Raw genomic sequence first — 14,961 nt, 5'->3', positions numbered from 1 at the left:
AGTTTCTCTTTATATTTAAGTTCCCAAAAGCGTCCACCGAATCAGTTCTCGAGTACAGAGGAGGTAAATAACCCGCCGTCAGTGGCAGGCACTTCCTCCCCCGCCGTCAGTGGCAGGCACTTCCTCCCCCGCCGTCAACACCAGCCAGAGTCATCATGGCGGGGCGGAAGTACGCAGTCAACAGTCTCGTGGGATAAGCCAAGACCTTTCACAGGTTTGTTTACAAGACTGTGAGTGGGCCAGGGTGTGTGGGTGTGGAGGAGGGATGGGTGTGGGTGGTGGTTGTAGGTGGGTGTGTGTGGGTGGTGGTAGGTGGGGTGTGGGTGGTGGTTGGTGGGTGTGGGTGGTTATAGGTGGGGTGTGGGTGGTTATAGGTGGGGTGTGGGCGAGAGATGTTGGGGGATTGAGTCATGTAGGTGTAGGAATGTGTGACTGAAGAAGCATTAAGACGCCGTGTGGAGCACACACACAGATAGCCAGACGGAGCCCACACCACCACTACACAAGAGCCCACACAATAGGCACTATACACTATGCCAGACACAACAGACCCGGAAACACCCGGGAGAAAACCCAAAAAACACCTCGAACTGTTCCCCATGATTTAAACCGTCATTAAACTGTCTTGGGAATACCATTACAGTCTTACTATAGACCCAAGACACATACACAGCGGGGCGGGCAACACAGCCCGGCCCGAGGCCAGGCTCGGCTCGTGAGAGCTTGGTCCAACAGGCTGTTGCTGCTTGCAGCGGCCTCAGATGAACCATAAAGCTTCAGAACAGCGTATCCTGAGTCACAGAAAACGACCCGTTCAGCGCTTTGTAATGTTTGGCAGATAATTTGTAGTGAAAGTTGTTGTGCTTGTGTGAGGGTGTTGGGCAGGTGTTGGGCAGATGTTTAGAGTGAGAGGCAGCTTACCTGCAACAATGAGGCCCAGCGTGCAGCCGTCCCTCTTGCAAAGCTGCACGTTGCTCACGCCCCGCACCTCTTCTGCAACATAGGAGAACCATTGACATAAACATCTTGTTAACATCCTTCTTTACTTTTAACTCAAATTCATGACGTTACGAAGACTTCTCGTGTCTAGCATCAAAGCTAAAATACAACAGTTAAATTAAAATAAACAACAAAACAAAAAAACTTATATTTTAATATATAATCTTGTCCAGTATAAGAGATATAGAGCGACACTGGTTACAAAACATTCGCTTCAACTAACGTGAAGCAGGTTCGAATCCTGAACGCTCACAGGACGGGTATGGGGCCCAGTACCAACCACAGGATGGGTATGAGGGCCAGTTCCACCCACAGGACGGGTATGGGGCCCAGTACCAACCACAGGATGGGTATGAGGGCCAGTTCCACCCACAGGACGGGTATGGGGCCCAGTACCGACCACAGGATGGGTATGAGGGCCAGTTCCACCCACAGGACGGGTATGAGGGCCAGTTCCACCCACAGGACGGGTATGGGGCCCAGTACCAACCACAGGATGGGCATGGGGGCCACCACCACCCACAGGATGGGCATGGGGGCCACCACCACCCACAGGATGGGCATGGGGGCCACCACCACCCACAGGATGGGCATGGGGGCCACCACCACCCACAGGATGGGCATGGGGGCCACCACCACCCACAGGATGGGCATGGGGGCCACCACCACCCACAGGATGGGTATGAGGGCCACCACCACCCACAGGATGGGCATGGGGGCCACCACCACCCACAGGATGGGCATGGGGGCCACCACCACCCACAGGATGGGCATGGGGGCCACCACCACCCACAGGATGGGCATGGGGGCCACCACCACCCACAGGATGGGCATGGGGGCCACCACCACCCACAGGACGAGCATGGGGGCCACCACCACCCACAGGACGAGCATGGGGGCCACCACCACCCACAGGACGAGCATGGGGGCCACCACCACCCACAGGACGAGCATGGGGGCCACCACCACCCACAGGACGAGCATGGGGGCCACCACCACCCACAGGACGAGCATGGGGGCCAGCACCACCCACAGGACGAGCATGGGGGCCAGCACCACCCACAGGACGAGCATGGGGGCCAGCACCACCCACAGGACGAGCATGGGGGCCACCACCACCCACAGGACGAGCATGGGGGCCACCACCACCCACAGGACGAGCATGGGGGCCACCACCACCCACAGGACGAGCATGGGGGCCACCACCACCCACAGGACGAGCATGGGGGCCACCACCACCCACAGGACGAGCATGGGGGCCACCACCACCCACAGGACGAGCATGGGGGCCACCACCACCCACAGGACGAGCATGGGGGCCACCACCACCCACAGGACGAGCATGGGGGCCACCACCACCCACAGGACGAGCATGGGGGCCACCACCACCCACAGGACGAGCATGGGGGCCACCACCACCCACAGGACGAGCATGGGGGCCACCACCACCCACAGGACGAGCATGGGGGCCACCACCACCCACAGGACGAGCATGGGGGCCACCACCACCCACAGGACGAGCATGGGGGCCACCACCACCCACAGGACGAGCATGGGGGCCACCACCACCCACAGGACGAGCATGGGGGCCACCACCACCCACAGGACGAGCATGGGGGCCACCACCACCCACAGGACGAGCATGGGGGCCACCACCACCCACAGGACGAGCATGGGGGCCACCACCACCCACAGGACGAGCATGGGGGCCACCACCACCCACAGGACGAGCATGGGGGCCACCACCACCCACAGGACGAGCATGGGGGCCACCACCACCCACAGGACGAGCATGGGGGCCACCACCACCCACAGGACGAGCATGGGGGCCACCACCACCCACAGGACGAGCATGGGGGCCACCACCACCCACAGGACGAGCATGGGGGCCACCACCACCCACAGGACGAGCATGGGGGCCACCACCACCCACAGGACGAGCATGGGGGCCACCACCACCCACAGGACGAGCATGGGGGCCACCACCACCCACAGGACGAGCATGGGGGCCACCACCACCCACAGGACGAGCATGGGGGCCACCACCACCCACAGGACGAGCATGGGGGCCACCACCACCCACAGGACGAGCATGGGGGCCACCACCACCCACAGGACGAGCATGGGGGCCACCACCACCCACAGGACGAGCATGGGGGCCACCACCACCCACAGGACGAGCATGGGGGCCACCACCACCCACAGGACGAGCATGGGGGGTACAGAATACATAAGCAACAACAAACTCACCGGCAATATAGCTGACTCGCTGGTCCCGGGCGGCCGCCGTGTACTCCTGTCCCCCGTTTTCTGTGGGAAGACAACAACATCGTCAGCATATTGTACGCAAGGCAACATTAATAGATATATGCAACACATGCTGTATATGTATGTGTATATGCTACATAAACACACACACACAGCATATTCGATGCGAAGACATACATTTTACATATATTTTCACATGAAAAACCATGAATCTAAACGCAAACAGGGATACATATGTGTACACTTAAATGTGTACCTCGCTTCTGGGTGTACACACACGTATGAGTTTACTGCGGTCCTGAAATACAGCTCCAATCACCATCCTGTTGGACCAAGCTCTCACAAGTCAAACCTGGCCTCAGGTCAAGCTTGGGGAATAGAAGAACTCCCAGAACTTCATCAAGCAGGTACTGTACCTGTGTCACGAATCTTATTACGATTCTGCCAATTCTCCCGAACCTCGTATTATGTTATTGTTTTCTCTACGTAAATATTGCTGTCAGTTGTATAAGATTTGTGTATATAGATATATATACATTATATATATAACATAGATAGCTGGGTAGTGTGTGTAAGGTTTGTTTTGGTGGTGGATGTCACGTGAAATTAGCCGTGTGGGCGGTTGACAATATTTGGGAATGGCCAGGGCGATTGTTGGCAAATCAATTGCCTATAGTTTTATATTTATTTATTCCCATATTTGGTAGCCGCAATATTTCAAGGAATGTGAGACCAGTAATTACAACTCTTAGTTAATAATGTTGGAGTTTAGATCTGACCTTTGTAAATAGAATGTTCACAATGTTCATGCGAACGTTAATTGGTGTTTGGGTAGACGGTTAGTCGACGTTGGGCCTGCGGACCACGTCCTGGGCAGTAGAGTGGCGGCTGCGGTCGAGTGCAGTTGTGTTTAAGCTAAGTTCTTGGATTTTGTTATTTTAAGCCCATATAAATATTAATTTATCTGGATAGACGATTTTAGTGTATTTATGGCTTACTCCATATTCTGGTGATAGTGCTCAGATCTCAAATAATTACTTGCATTCTATAGTATCACATGCTGATAAATATTTCTGGCTACTATTTATTTAATTGTTGTTAAGTTGTCACCCTTAGCAAAATATATTGTTCTCCCGTTTTTATACAGTGATTAATTATACCCCTAGACACCTATTGGCATGGCAGATTTTTATTTGTTCTTTACACTGTGGGGAGAAGAACATTATTTAGTCTCAAGGGTCGTGACAACCTGCTCCAGTACTCTTTCTCATCCCCATATCAGGTACAATGTATAGTAACCTATCATCCTTAATGACACTAGACTTTTAATGAAAGCTGACTATGGAGAGAACACAGGACTATCATGAGTTGGTTTCAGAGGACGCCTCCAATCTGATCTTAATCAGGTCTTTCAATGGGCTACAGAAAATAATATGGTGTTTAGTGAAGTTACCTCAAATCCTGTCCTATGTTCAAAATAAAAATATCAAAACAGAGACCAGATATAAAACACAGTCAAACTACACTATAGAACTAAAACTCAATGTAAAGGATTTTGGTGTACTCATGTCGGAAGACCTTATCTCTGAAGAACACAATAAAGTAGCCGTCACAACTGCAAGAAAAATGACAGGTTGGATAACAAGAACCTTTCACACTAGAGATGCTATACCAATGATGATACTCTTCAAGACACTATTGCTCTACAATAACACAAGAGTGAGCTGGCTCTACAAGATTAGCATTGCTTAGTACAAGAGGTAGCCATAATAGAAAACGTATTACTTCGCCGCCCGCCTCCAGGGGTGACTCGGGCAGATGATGTTGGGCCGTTAGTGTAACTCGTCCTTCTAATAGAACGTCGTATTTTGACGTATACGCCATCTAAGAGCAAAAATCGTCGTACTAGAACATGTTAGCGGGTCATGAAATTGTCATCCTGCTCCGTTTTCTGTCAGTGGGTCCTCGGGTAGGTTAGGATAAGGGGCACTTTAGTTCGACAGTTTCTTGACGTAGGGGAGACTTTAGGAGGACGGGTTGGGTAGTGGCATCCGGCTCGGAGCCAGCCCAAGCAGTGCTGGTCACGTCTGGCTAACCACTTGCATAATGCACGCTACTCTTCTTGCATTTACATGCACGTGCGCACACACGCGCGCACACACACACATCCTCCACAGGCACAGTCACTCAAGTATATGTTTCTGCGTGCGTGCGCCTGCTCACGCCCGCCTAGCCAACACTTACACATTGTGGAGGGGCCAGGACACAGGGTGGGTGGGGCCAGGACACAGGGTGGGAGGGGCCAGGACACAGCGTGGGAGGGGCCAGGACACAGGGTGGGTGGGGCCAGGACACAGGGTGGGAGGGGCCAGGACACAGGGTGGGAGGGGCCAGGACACAGGGTGGGAGGGGCCAGGACACAGGGTGGGAGGGGCCAGGAACTGACTGTCGACACCCACCATTAACTTCACGATACACCATAATTGGCTCCATAAGCTGCCTGACCTTCGACCCCCACATGACCTGGCGAGGGAAGGTATTACACACCTGAAGGAGGTCAACACGTGTGGACACACCTGTACAATACTCAACATATTGCAAGATCTTTACGGCACAGATTATCGCTAACATGACACACGATAGGTTGTTTCAAGCGCAGGTCAGACACATACATAAATGAGGCTGGGTGGATATAATTCAGAGCGACTTCGTATGAGCCAATAGGCCTCATAGTTCCCTTAATTTCTATGCTTGTTTCTTCCTTGAGGGATTCAGGTATCACGCTAAGGACCTCGTTTGATCTGGTGATTTAACAGGCGTTGTAGAATGATTTTTAAAGTTGCCATGCAGATGAGGACAGGCCAGATGGCTGAGGTGGGCACGTCCCTTGACCTCAGTGAAGAGGTCAACCCGCTGCTCTCCGTGACCTGACCGTCACGTCTGGCCCCGCCCCTCACCCCGCCAAGTCCTTGGCCACCTGGTCATGTGTATGGCCACCTGAGCCACTAATATGGCCACCTGATCACTAGTATATCTGACTACAGGAGATCATGGCATGCTCCCATGCTCTCACAAAACGGTGCAGCTCCTCCAACACTCACCAGAGGTGTTCCCCTAATATCACCCCCTCCCTCCCCTCCCTCACCGGCTCTGACACCCCTGGTACATCAACACACTAATCACTCCGGCAATGTGTGTTGTCGTGTGTGGGCCACACTGGCTAGACGGTGTGTGACTTATTGGGCAGTGTCATTCACCAGCGAAGCCTCTTAGAGCACGGAGACCCCACCAGGCAGCGACACCCAGCGGCCCTTAATCAGTCTGGGTCTTCAGCGACAAAACTCCCACACAGGGAATAGCTCAACTGACAGCTGAAGCATACAAGGTCTGCTTGAAGCACGTGCCTGTGAGGAGGGGCAGAAAGAGGACCACTCTAGAAGTGACTTACCTCTCACAAGTCAAGCCTGGCCTCGGGCCGGGCTTGGGGAGTAGAAGAACTCCCAGAACCCCATCAACCAGGTATTTAGCAGAAAGAGAACGCAGACGACTGTACAGGAGAAGAAACAAATAACGGAAATGCTTAAACAGACACGACTGTCATAAAAGAGGAAAATAAAAGTAAACAGAGAGATCAAAGAAGCAGCAGACGTTGAAGCGATCATACGAGTCTGAGGAAATGGAATTGGAACAGAAATTTATACAAGAGATAAAGATAAATAAACAAATATTTTGTTCACTTATGCAAAATCAAATAACAAACCTCGACGAGTACTGGACCTTTACTTACAACTGAAGGTTCGTACACAGAGAATGATAAAGAAATCTGTGAAACCCTAAAAGGCCAGCCAGTATGAGGCCATGTTTAGCACACCAATAAACAACATGAAAGTTGATGACCCAGACAGCTTCTTTATGGATGACATCCAAGCTCCAGATAATATAACTGATATTAACACAGACACAAATCTTTGAAAGAGAAATTGACAACATTGATGAACTCAGCTCCTGGGCCCGACTCGTGGAATTCAATATTCATAAAGAAATGTAAAGTACCAGTAGCGCGAGCACTCAGCGTAATATGGAGAAAGAGCCTGGATACAGGGGCAATACCAGCAGCACTTAAATCCCCAGATATAGCTTCTCTGCACAAGGGGGGTAGTAAAGCTTTGGTCAAAAACTATAGATCAGTTGCACTAACATCTCACATAATTCAAGTTTTTCAAAAAATGATTAGTAATCAAATCTCCAGTTTTATGGAAAATAATGAACTACACAACCCAAGACAACATGGATTTAGAGCGGGAAAATCCTGTCTGTCACAGTTACTCAACCACTATGACAAAATCACAGAAGCTTTAGAAGATAAACAAAATGCAGATGTTGTATACACAGACTTTGCAAAGGCATTCAATAAGTGTGGCCATGGAGTGATAACTCATATAATGAGATCAATAGGAATAACGGGTCAAGTGGGGCGTTGGATTTTCAACTTTTTGTCAAACAGAATGCAGGGAGTGACGGCCAATCAAATAAGATCAAGCCCGAGTGCAGTGAAAAGCTCTGTACCCCAGGGCACAGTCCTTGCACTGCTGCTCTGTACCCCAGGGCACAGTCCTTGCACTGCTGCTCTGTACCCCAGGGCACAGTCCTTGCACCGCTGCTCTGTACCCCAGGGCACAGTCCTTGCACTGCTGCTCTGTACCCCAGGGCACAGTCCTTGCACTGCTGCTCTGTACCCCAGGGCACAGTCCTTGCACCGCTGCTCTGTACCCCAGGGCACAGTCCTTGCACCGCTGCTCTGTACCCCAGGGCACAGTCCTTGCACCGCTGCTCTGTACCCCAGGGCACAGTCCTTGCACCGCTGCTCTGTACCCCAGGGCACAGTCCTTGCACCGCTGCTCTGTACCCCAGGGCACAGTCCTTGCACCGCTGCTCTGTACCCCAGGGCACAGTCCTTGCACCGCTGCTCTGTACCCCAGGGCACAGTCCTTGCACCGCTGCTCTGTACCCCAGGGCACAGTCCTTGCACCGCTGCTCTGTACCCCAGGGCACAGTCCTTGCACCGCTGCTCTGTACCCCAGGGCACAGTCCTTGCACCGCTGCTCTGTACCCCGGGGCACAGTCCTTGCACCGCTGCTCTGTACCCCAGGGCACAGTCCTTGCACCGCTGCTCTGTACCCCAGGGCACAGTCCTTGCACCGCTGCTCTGTACCCCAGGGCACAGTCCTTGCACCGCTGCCCTGTACCCCGGGGCACAGTCCTTGCACCGCTGCTCTGTACCCCAGGGCACAGTCCTTGCACCGCTGCCCTGTACCACAGGGCACAGTCCTTGCACCGCTGCCCTGTACCCCAGGGCAGAGTCCTTGCACCGCTGCCCTGTACTTACAACTTTATGTTCCCAGTAGCTGAATCTTAAACAACAACGTAAAAATCATCATTGTAACGCCAGTGTTAAGAGTGTTACATCATTGTAACACTAAGAGTCTAGTTTCTACTCTCACAACTACCCTAGAGCCTCGCCACAGAGCAGAGAGCCAGATTCTGGCCGTCCAAGAGCTCCCTGCTCTCACCCCGCATTGGAGCTCTGTATTCCCAGTCTCGCTCCAGCTCTCTGCTCGGGGCCTCACACAACCGTCCTCGCCTCACCTCTCACGTCACACACAACTCCTGTAACCAAGACTATATTAATAAACATAAACAAACACTGTACTCGTTAAACATCTCCCAAGATCGCATACGATGAACGAACGAGAGAGAGAGAGAGAGAGAGAGAGAGAGAGAGAGAGAGAGAGAGAGAGAGAGAGAGAGAGAGAGAGAGAGAGAGAGAGAGAGAGAGAGAGAGAGAGAGAGCACCTTCTGTGGCCCTCATCATCGTTCCCTCATACTAACTATTCATCGTCCAGGCTGTTCTGCTTACCCTGCCTCCCACACCCTACACTAACCATAATATCCCACCCACACACTGCTGGCTTGATACCTGCTTGATGATGGGGTTCTGGGAGGTCTTCTACTGCCCAAGCCCGGCCCGAGGCCAGGCTTGACTTGTGAGAGTTTGGTTCACCAGGCTGTTGCTTGGAGCGGCCCGCAGGCCCACATACCCACCACAGTTCGGTTGGTTCGGAACTTCTTTTAGAAAACAGTCTAGTTTTCTCTTGAAGATGTCTACGGTTATCTTGAGGTTATCTTGAGATGATTTCGGGGCTTTTTAGTGTCCCCGCGGCCCGGTCCTCGACCAGGCCTCCACCCTCAGGAAGCAGCCGGTGACAGCTGACAAACACCCAGGTACCTATTTTACTGCTAGGTAACAGGGGCATAGGGTGAAAGAAACTCTGCCCATCGTTTCTCGCCGGCGCCTGGGATCGAACCCAAGACCACAAGTCCGGCGTGCTGTCCGCTCGGCCGACCGGCTCCCTGTGTCGACCAAACTGCTGGGTTTTCTCCCAAACACTTACCATTTAATAGAAAATAAATTAACAAAATGTAAAACCTTTAGTCTACACACGTTAATTAGATCGTTACAAATGAGATAACAGCAGAGTCGTTAAGGCCGATCACCAACGACAGTGTTGAAACTACATTTAACTACCGATTTACGAGAGAGAGGGATATGCCTGGGATTACTTTAATAGGTCAATATGGTGGTAATCTCCTAGAGGGGATTACCTGGGAGATGAGGGAGAGGGGGCGGGGTGGCTTATATATAGGAATGACAGATGTGAGGCGCTACGGGTTCACCATAGCCCGTGCTACATGGACACTTCGTTCTGAGTAGCTAAATCTGAAACAACAACGGAGGTGTGAGGGATTGCGGGCTATTCATGCCCGTGCCACCTCTTGGGTGGCTAAATCTTCATCAATCAAAGGCGCAGGAAGCCGCTTTTGACAAGCCGCCCACCCACGACCACCTCCTGGCTTTGTATAGCCGCTTGCTGGTTCGATTTTACTTCTAGGTTCGTATCCCCTGGCTTTATCGAGTTTCCAACGCCTGACATTTCCTATTGAGCTGCACAATAGTAAACAGCAATGGGCTCCCCCACGCCCACAGTAATGGGCTCCCCCACGCCCACAGTAATGGCCTGCCCCCAGGCCTGACGTGTGGGAGTGAGGTGTCAGGTGATGGGGCCGTCTCACTCACTCACCAGCCGTGCTCACAACACTATATCATAAAGGCTATACAGCTTCGTGATCCAGGCGGAGTTCCCGGCTATATGGCGGGAAATGAAGGGTCGAGTGAAGCTTTAATTCAGCGCCGTGTGACAGCGCCTTGTAGGGAGGACGTGACTGCTTAAGTCATTAACGTAAATAAGATTTAGTCACACATCTATTTCTTATCACGACTGACGGCCCAATCGCTGCGATATATATATATTTCATGAAGCTATGGGTGCCCCTGGCGGGGCGGGTGTTCAGCAGGCGGTCTGTGCTGTCGTTCGAGCCCCAGTGAGCTTCCTCAGCCATCTATGGCCATCACATTAGCATAAATACAAGTACTCCAGCGTATCTATATCAGGCGGGAGAGAAGGGGCGAGAATTACCCATCACTTGTGCTGCTCATATACGGGGCGACGCTGGCCCGGCCGCGCCGCTGCTCAACAGATGGCGTTAGTAACCTCTGGCGCGGGACACTTTGACAGCGTCACCTGTCTCTTTACAATTCTGGCCAGACCTCGGCAACGGCTGACGCCATTGTTCTGGCGCCCTTCCTACCAGCGGAACTATCACGGGAAAGCGCCAAGCCATTAAGACTATATAGCACTTGGAAGGGGTCAGGATAAGGATTTGGGATGGGACGGAGGGTAAGGAATGGTGCCCAACCACTTGGACGGTCGGGAATTGAACGCCGACCTGCGTGAAGGGAAACCGTCGCTCTACCGTGGTATTAACCCCAAGTTTGGCCGGCAACTATTTACAAATAATAATTAAACATTTATGAATTCAATAGGAAAATGGACCTACCATTAATGTATAATGATTTACTGTAAATATATAGCTCTTGAAATAGAACTTTCACTGTAACTAGCTGACACTGTCATTATAAGGTGTGAAGGATAGATGAAGTTGTTAATTAATCATCTCCGTTGAGGTCTGATAAAGACCTTTAGTGCCTTTCGTAATACTTTTTGCGCTACCGCCTTAGGGCGCCTGACAGCTGGGTGGACAGCGCTTCGGATTCGTAGTCTTGAGGTTCCGGGTTCGATCCCCGGTGGAGGCGGAGACAAATGGGCAAAATGTTTCTTTCATCCTGATGCCCCTGTTACCTAGCAGTAAATATGTACCTGGGAGTTAGACAGCTGCTACGGGCTGCTTCCTGGGGGTGGAGGCCTGGTCGAGGACCGGGCCGCGGGGACACTTAAGCCCCGAAATCATCTCAATATAACCCAACCTCAGGGCTTCAATAGGGACAGGAAGCAGGCGGCTGATCAAAGGTCCCCCAGCCATTCATGGGTATGCTACACTATGGGTTTATAACCCAATGGGTTTACAACCCTATGGGTCAAAAACACTTTGTTCTGTGTTCCACACTGTGGCCCGGGGGTTGGTGGTTATCTTGAGATGAATTCGGGGCTTTAGTGTCCCCTCGGCCCGGTCCTCGACCAGACCTCCACCCCCAGGAAGCAGCCCGTGACAGCTGACTAACACCCAGGTACCTATTTTACTGCTAGGTAACAGGGGCATAGGGTGAAAGAAACTCTGCCCATTGTTTCTCGCCGGCGCCCGGGATCGAACCCGGGACCACAAGATCACAAGTCCAGCGTGCTGTCCGCTCGGCCGACCGGCTCCCTGGTGACTTGCATGTGTTACTGGGGACCTATTAAATAAGTGGTTAACTTGAGATGGTTCCGGGAATCAATTCGTCTGCGGCTCGGTCTCATTCTACCAGGATTCCTGGTTGGTCAAGCATCCTGCTAGAAACCTGGTCAACCAGGCTGTTAAGACTTGCAGCCTGGTTGATCAGATACCCTTTGGATGTCATTATCATGTTCTCTCTTGAACACTGAGGGGTCGGCCAGTTATGCCCCTTATGTGTAGTGGAAGCGTGTTGAACAGTCTCGGGCCTCTGATGTTGATAGTTCTCTCTCAGAGTACCTGTTGCACCTCTGCTCTTCAACGGGTGTATTCTGCACATCCTGCCATGCCTTCTGGTCTCATGTGATGTTATTTCTGTGTGCAGGTTTGGGACCAGCCCCTCTACTATTTCCCACGTGCAAATTATTATGTATCTCTTCCGCCTGCGCTCAAAAGAATACAGATTTAGTCCACATTTCCCTGACTTATCAAACTATAGTCTCCTTAAATTTTAGAATTAAAAAAAAACATTTTGAGACTTTAGTCGTGTAATGAAGAAGCTGGCATAGATGCTCTCTATCATAATATTAGAAGCCTCTTTTCCCCTCAAGAGGACACAACCTCCTTCACAACACACACACACTTACTTCCTGGTCACGGAGACAACCACTACTCTCACACACACACACACACACACACACACACACACACACACACACACACACACACACACACACAGACGCCTCCCTTATCACACACGAGGAGTGAGAGTGGACAAGGAAGACAAGGACGGGGCGAAAGAGGAGCCCACACAAGGAGGACACGAGGAAGAGCAGAGGATAAGACGCCCAGAGGTACAATGAGGAGTAGGCTGTGAGGTGTGAGGAGAGCACTTGAGGGGTGAGGCCCTAGTGACATTACCACTAGTACAGTCTCTCGTGTACTCTCCTAGTTGTGCTTGCGGGGGTTGAGTATGAGCTCTCTCCTCGTAGCTCATACCTTTCAGCTCGGGTGCTAGTCTGGTGGCAAACCTTTGAACCTTTTCCAGTTTAGTCTTATCCTTGACTAGATATGGACTCCATGCTGGAGCTGCATACTCCAGGATTGGTCTGACATATGTGGTATACAAAGTTCTGAATGATTCCTTACACAAGTTTCTAAAGGCCGTTCTTATGTTGGCCAATCTAGCATATGCCGCTGATGTTATCCGCTTGATATGGGCTGCAGGGGACAGGTCTGGCGTGATATCAACCCCCAAGTCTTTTTCTTTCTCTGACTCTTGAAGAATTTCATCTCCCAGATGTATGTGCGCGCGCGCGTGCGTATGTGCGTGTGTGCGTGCGTGTGTGTGTGTGTGTGTGTGTGTGTGTGTGTAACTTCTAGGACAACTACTGACCATCCCTAGGTTGTAGACCCCAGAATCGGCCAAACTCCCAGGTACCTATTTACTACTAGGTGAACAGAGGCACGAGGTGCAAGGAAATGCTGCCAATTTGTTTCAGCTCCGTTCGGTTACAGCTGAAACTCCAAGTTATTCACGTTTGACCACGACCCCCCCCCACCCCCAGGCCTCCCTCCCTCCCACTTTCTCTGTGTGTGTGTGTGTCTCTCTCTCTCTCTCTCTCTCTCTCTGTCTCACACTCTGCAAGGTCGAACATTACAGGAGTAAGAGTGCCTAAGTGTTTAGGTTGGAGTCAGACTCGGGACTCGTGTTGGTCAAGTAGCAAGAGGTGCCATGAGGACACATCATCACATCACTTGATAAACAAGGCAGTTAAGGTTTCCTTATTGCCACACCACCCGGACACGTCCTGTCACACTCAACATTACAAGTGGTTCCTCATGACGAAATTTACCCTCATGTACACCGGTGAAGACCACTGTATTATCCACACTACTGAACCACAGGCTAAGGCAGGATACATGTGGCCATGGAGCGGTAGAACACAAAATGAGGTCGACGAGATTAACAGGTAAAGTAGGACGCTGGATACTCAATTTTCTGTTGAACAGAACACAAAGAGTAACAGTCAATCAAATAAAATAGAGTCTAAGCGCAGTCAAAAGCTCTGTACCTCAGGGTACAGTCCTTGCACCACTGCTGTTCCTTATTCTCATATCAGATAGACAAAAATGCAAGTCACAGTTTCGAATCATCTTTTGCAAATCACAAAAATCAGCATGAAAATTACCTTTGCTGAAGACATTAATATCTGCTTGTAATTTATCAAAGTTTTTCGACTGGGTAACATAAAATAACATGATGTTTAACAGTGATACATTCCAGCTACTGAGCTATGATGGAAACGAGGAACTTAAACGAAACACAGGGGTACAGGACACAGGGGTACAGGACACAGGGGTACAGGACACAGGGGTACAGGACACAGGGTTACAGGACACAATCAGACCTACTCATAGAAGGACAGCAACATGTAAAAGATCTGAGAATTATGATGTCTGGCGACCTGACATTTAGAGAACATAACCGAGCAAATATAGCGGCGGCGGCGGCCAGGACAATGATAGGATGGATTATGAGAACGTTCACATCCAGAGACCTACAGCAATGATAATCGTATTTAAATCACTGGTGTTGTCCCGTCTTGAGTATTGCTCGGTACTCACTTCCCCTTTCAGAGCGGGAGAGATCTCTGAATTAGAAGGAACACAGAGGACATATACGGCACGCATAGACACGATAAAACATCTAAATTATTAGACGCTTTAAAATCTATCAAAATGTATTATCTGGAAATTAGACGAGAAAGGTATCAAATAATATATACATGGAAGATACTGGAGGGCCAGGTCCCAAATTTGCACAGTAGAATAACATACAGGAGCGAGAGATACGGAAGGAAATGCAGAATAGAACCAGTGAAGAGCAGAGGTGCCATAGGCACA

The 14,961-nt window shown here is 51.1% G+C and overlaps 1 protein-coding gene across 8 annotated transcripts in view; it reads right to left on the bottom strand.

The window, feature by feature from the left end:
• Window positions 1-14,961, bottom strand: part of Grip (Glutamate receptor interacting protein) — a 201,384-nt gene that overhangs the window by 65,357 nt on the left and 121,066 nt on the right. For 6 of the 8 annotated variants that reach the window (XM_045739138.2, XM_045739142.2, XM_045739139.2 and 3 more), the window contains 2 exons: window positions 3,250-3,309; window positions 922-993 (listed from right to left, as the gene is read on the bottom strand). In XM_045739138.2, coding sequence (XP_045595094.2) covers window positions 922-993; window positions 3,250-3,309 — 132 coding nt within the window. The remainder of the gene's footprint in view (window positions 1-921; window positions 994-3,249; window positions 3,310-14,961) is intronic. The other 2 variants (XM_045739141.2, XM_045739147.2) reach the window with 1 other exon arrangement.

Source organism: Procambarus clarkii, chromosome 36, assembly GCF_040958095.1.
Source record: "Procambarus clarkii isolate CNS0578487 chromosome 36, FALCON_Pclarkii_2.0, whole genome shotgun sequence".
In the NCBI taxonomy this organism is placed as follows: domain Eukaryota; kingdom Metazoa; phylum Arthropoda; class Malacostraca; order Decapoda; family Cambaridae; genus Procambarus; species Procambarus clarkii.
This window is presented reverse-complemented; position numbering and strand designations above follow the sequence as displayed.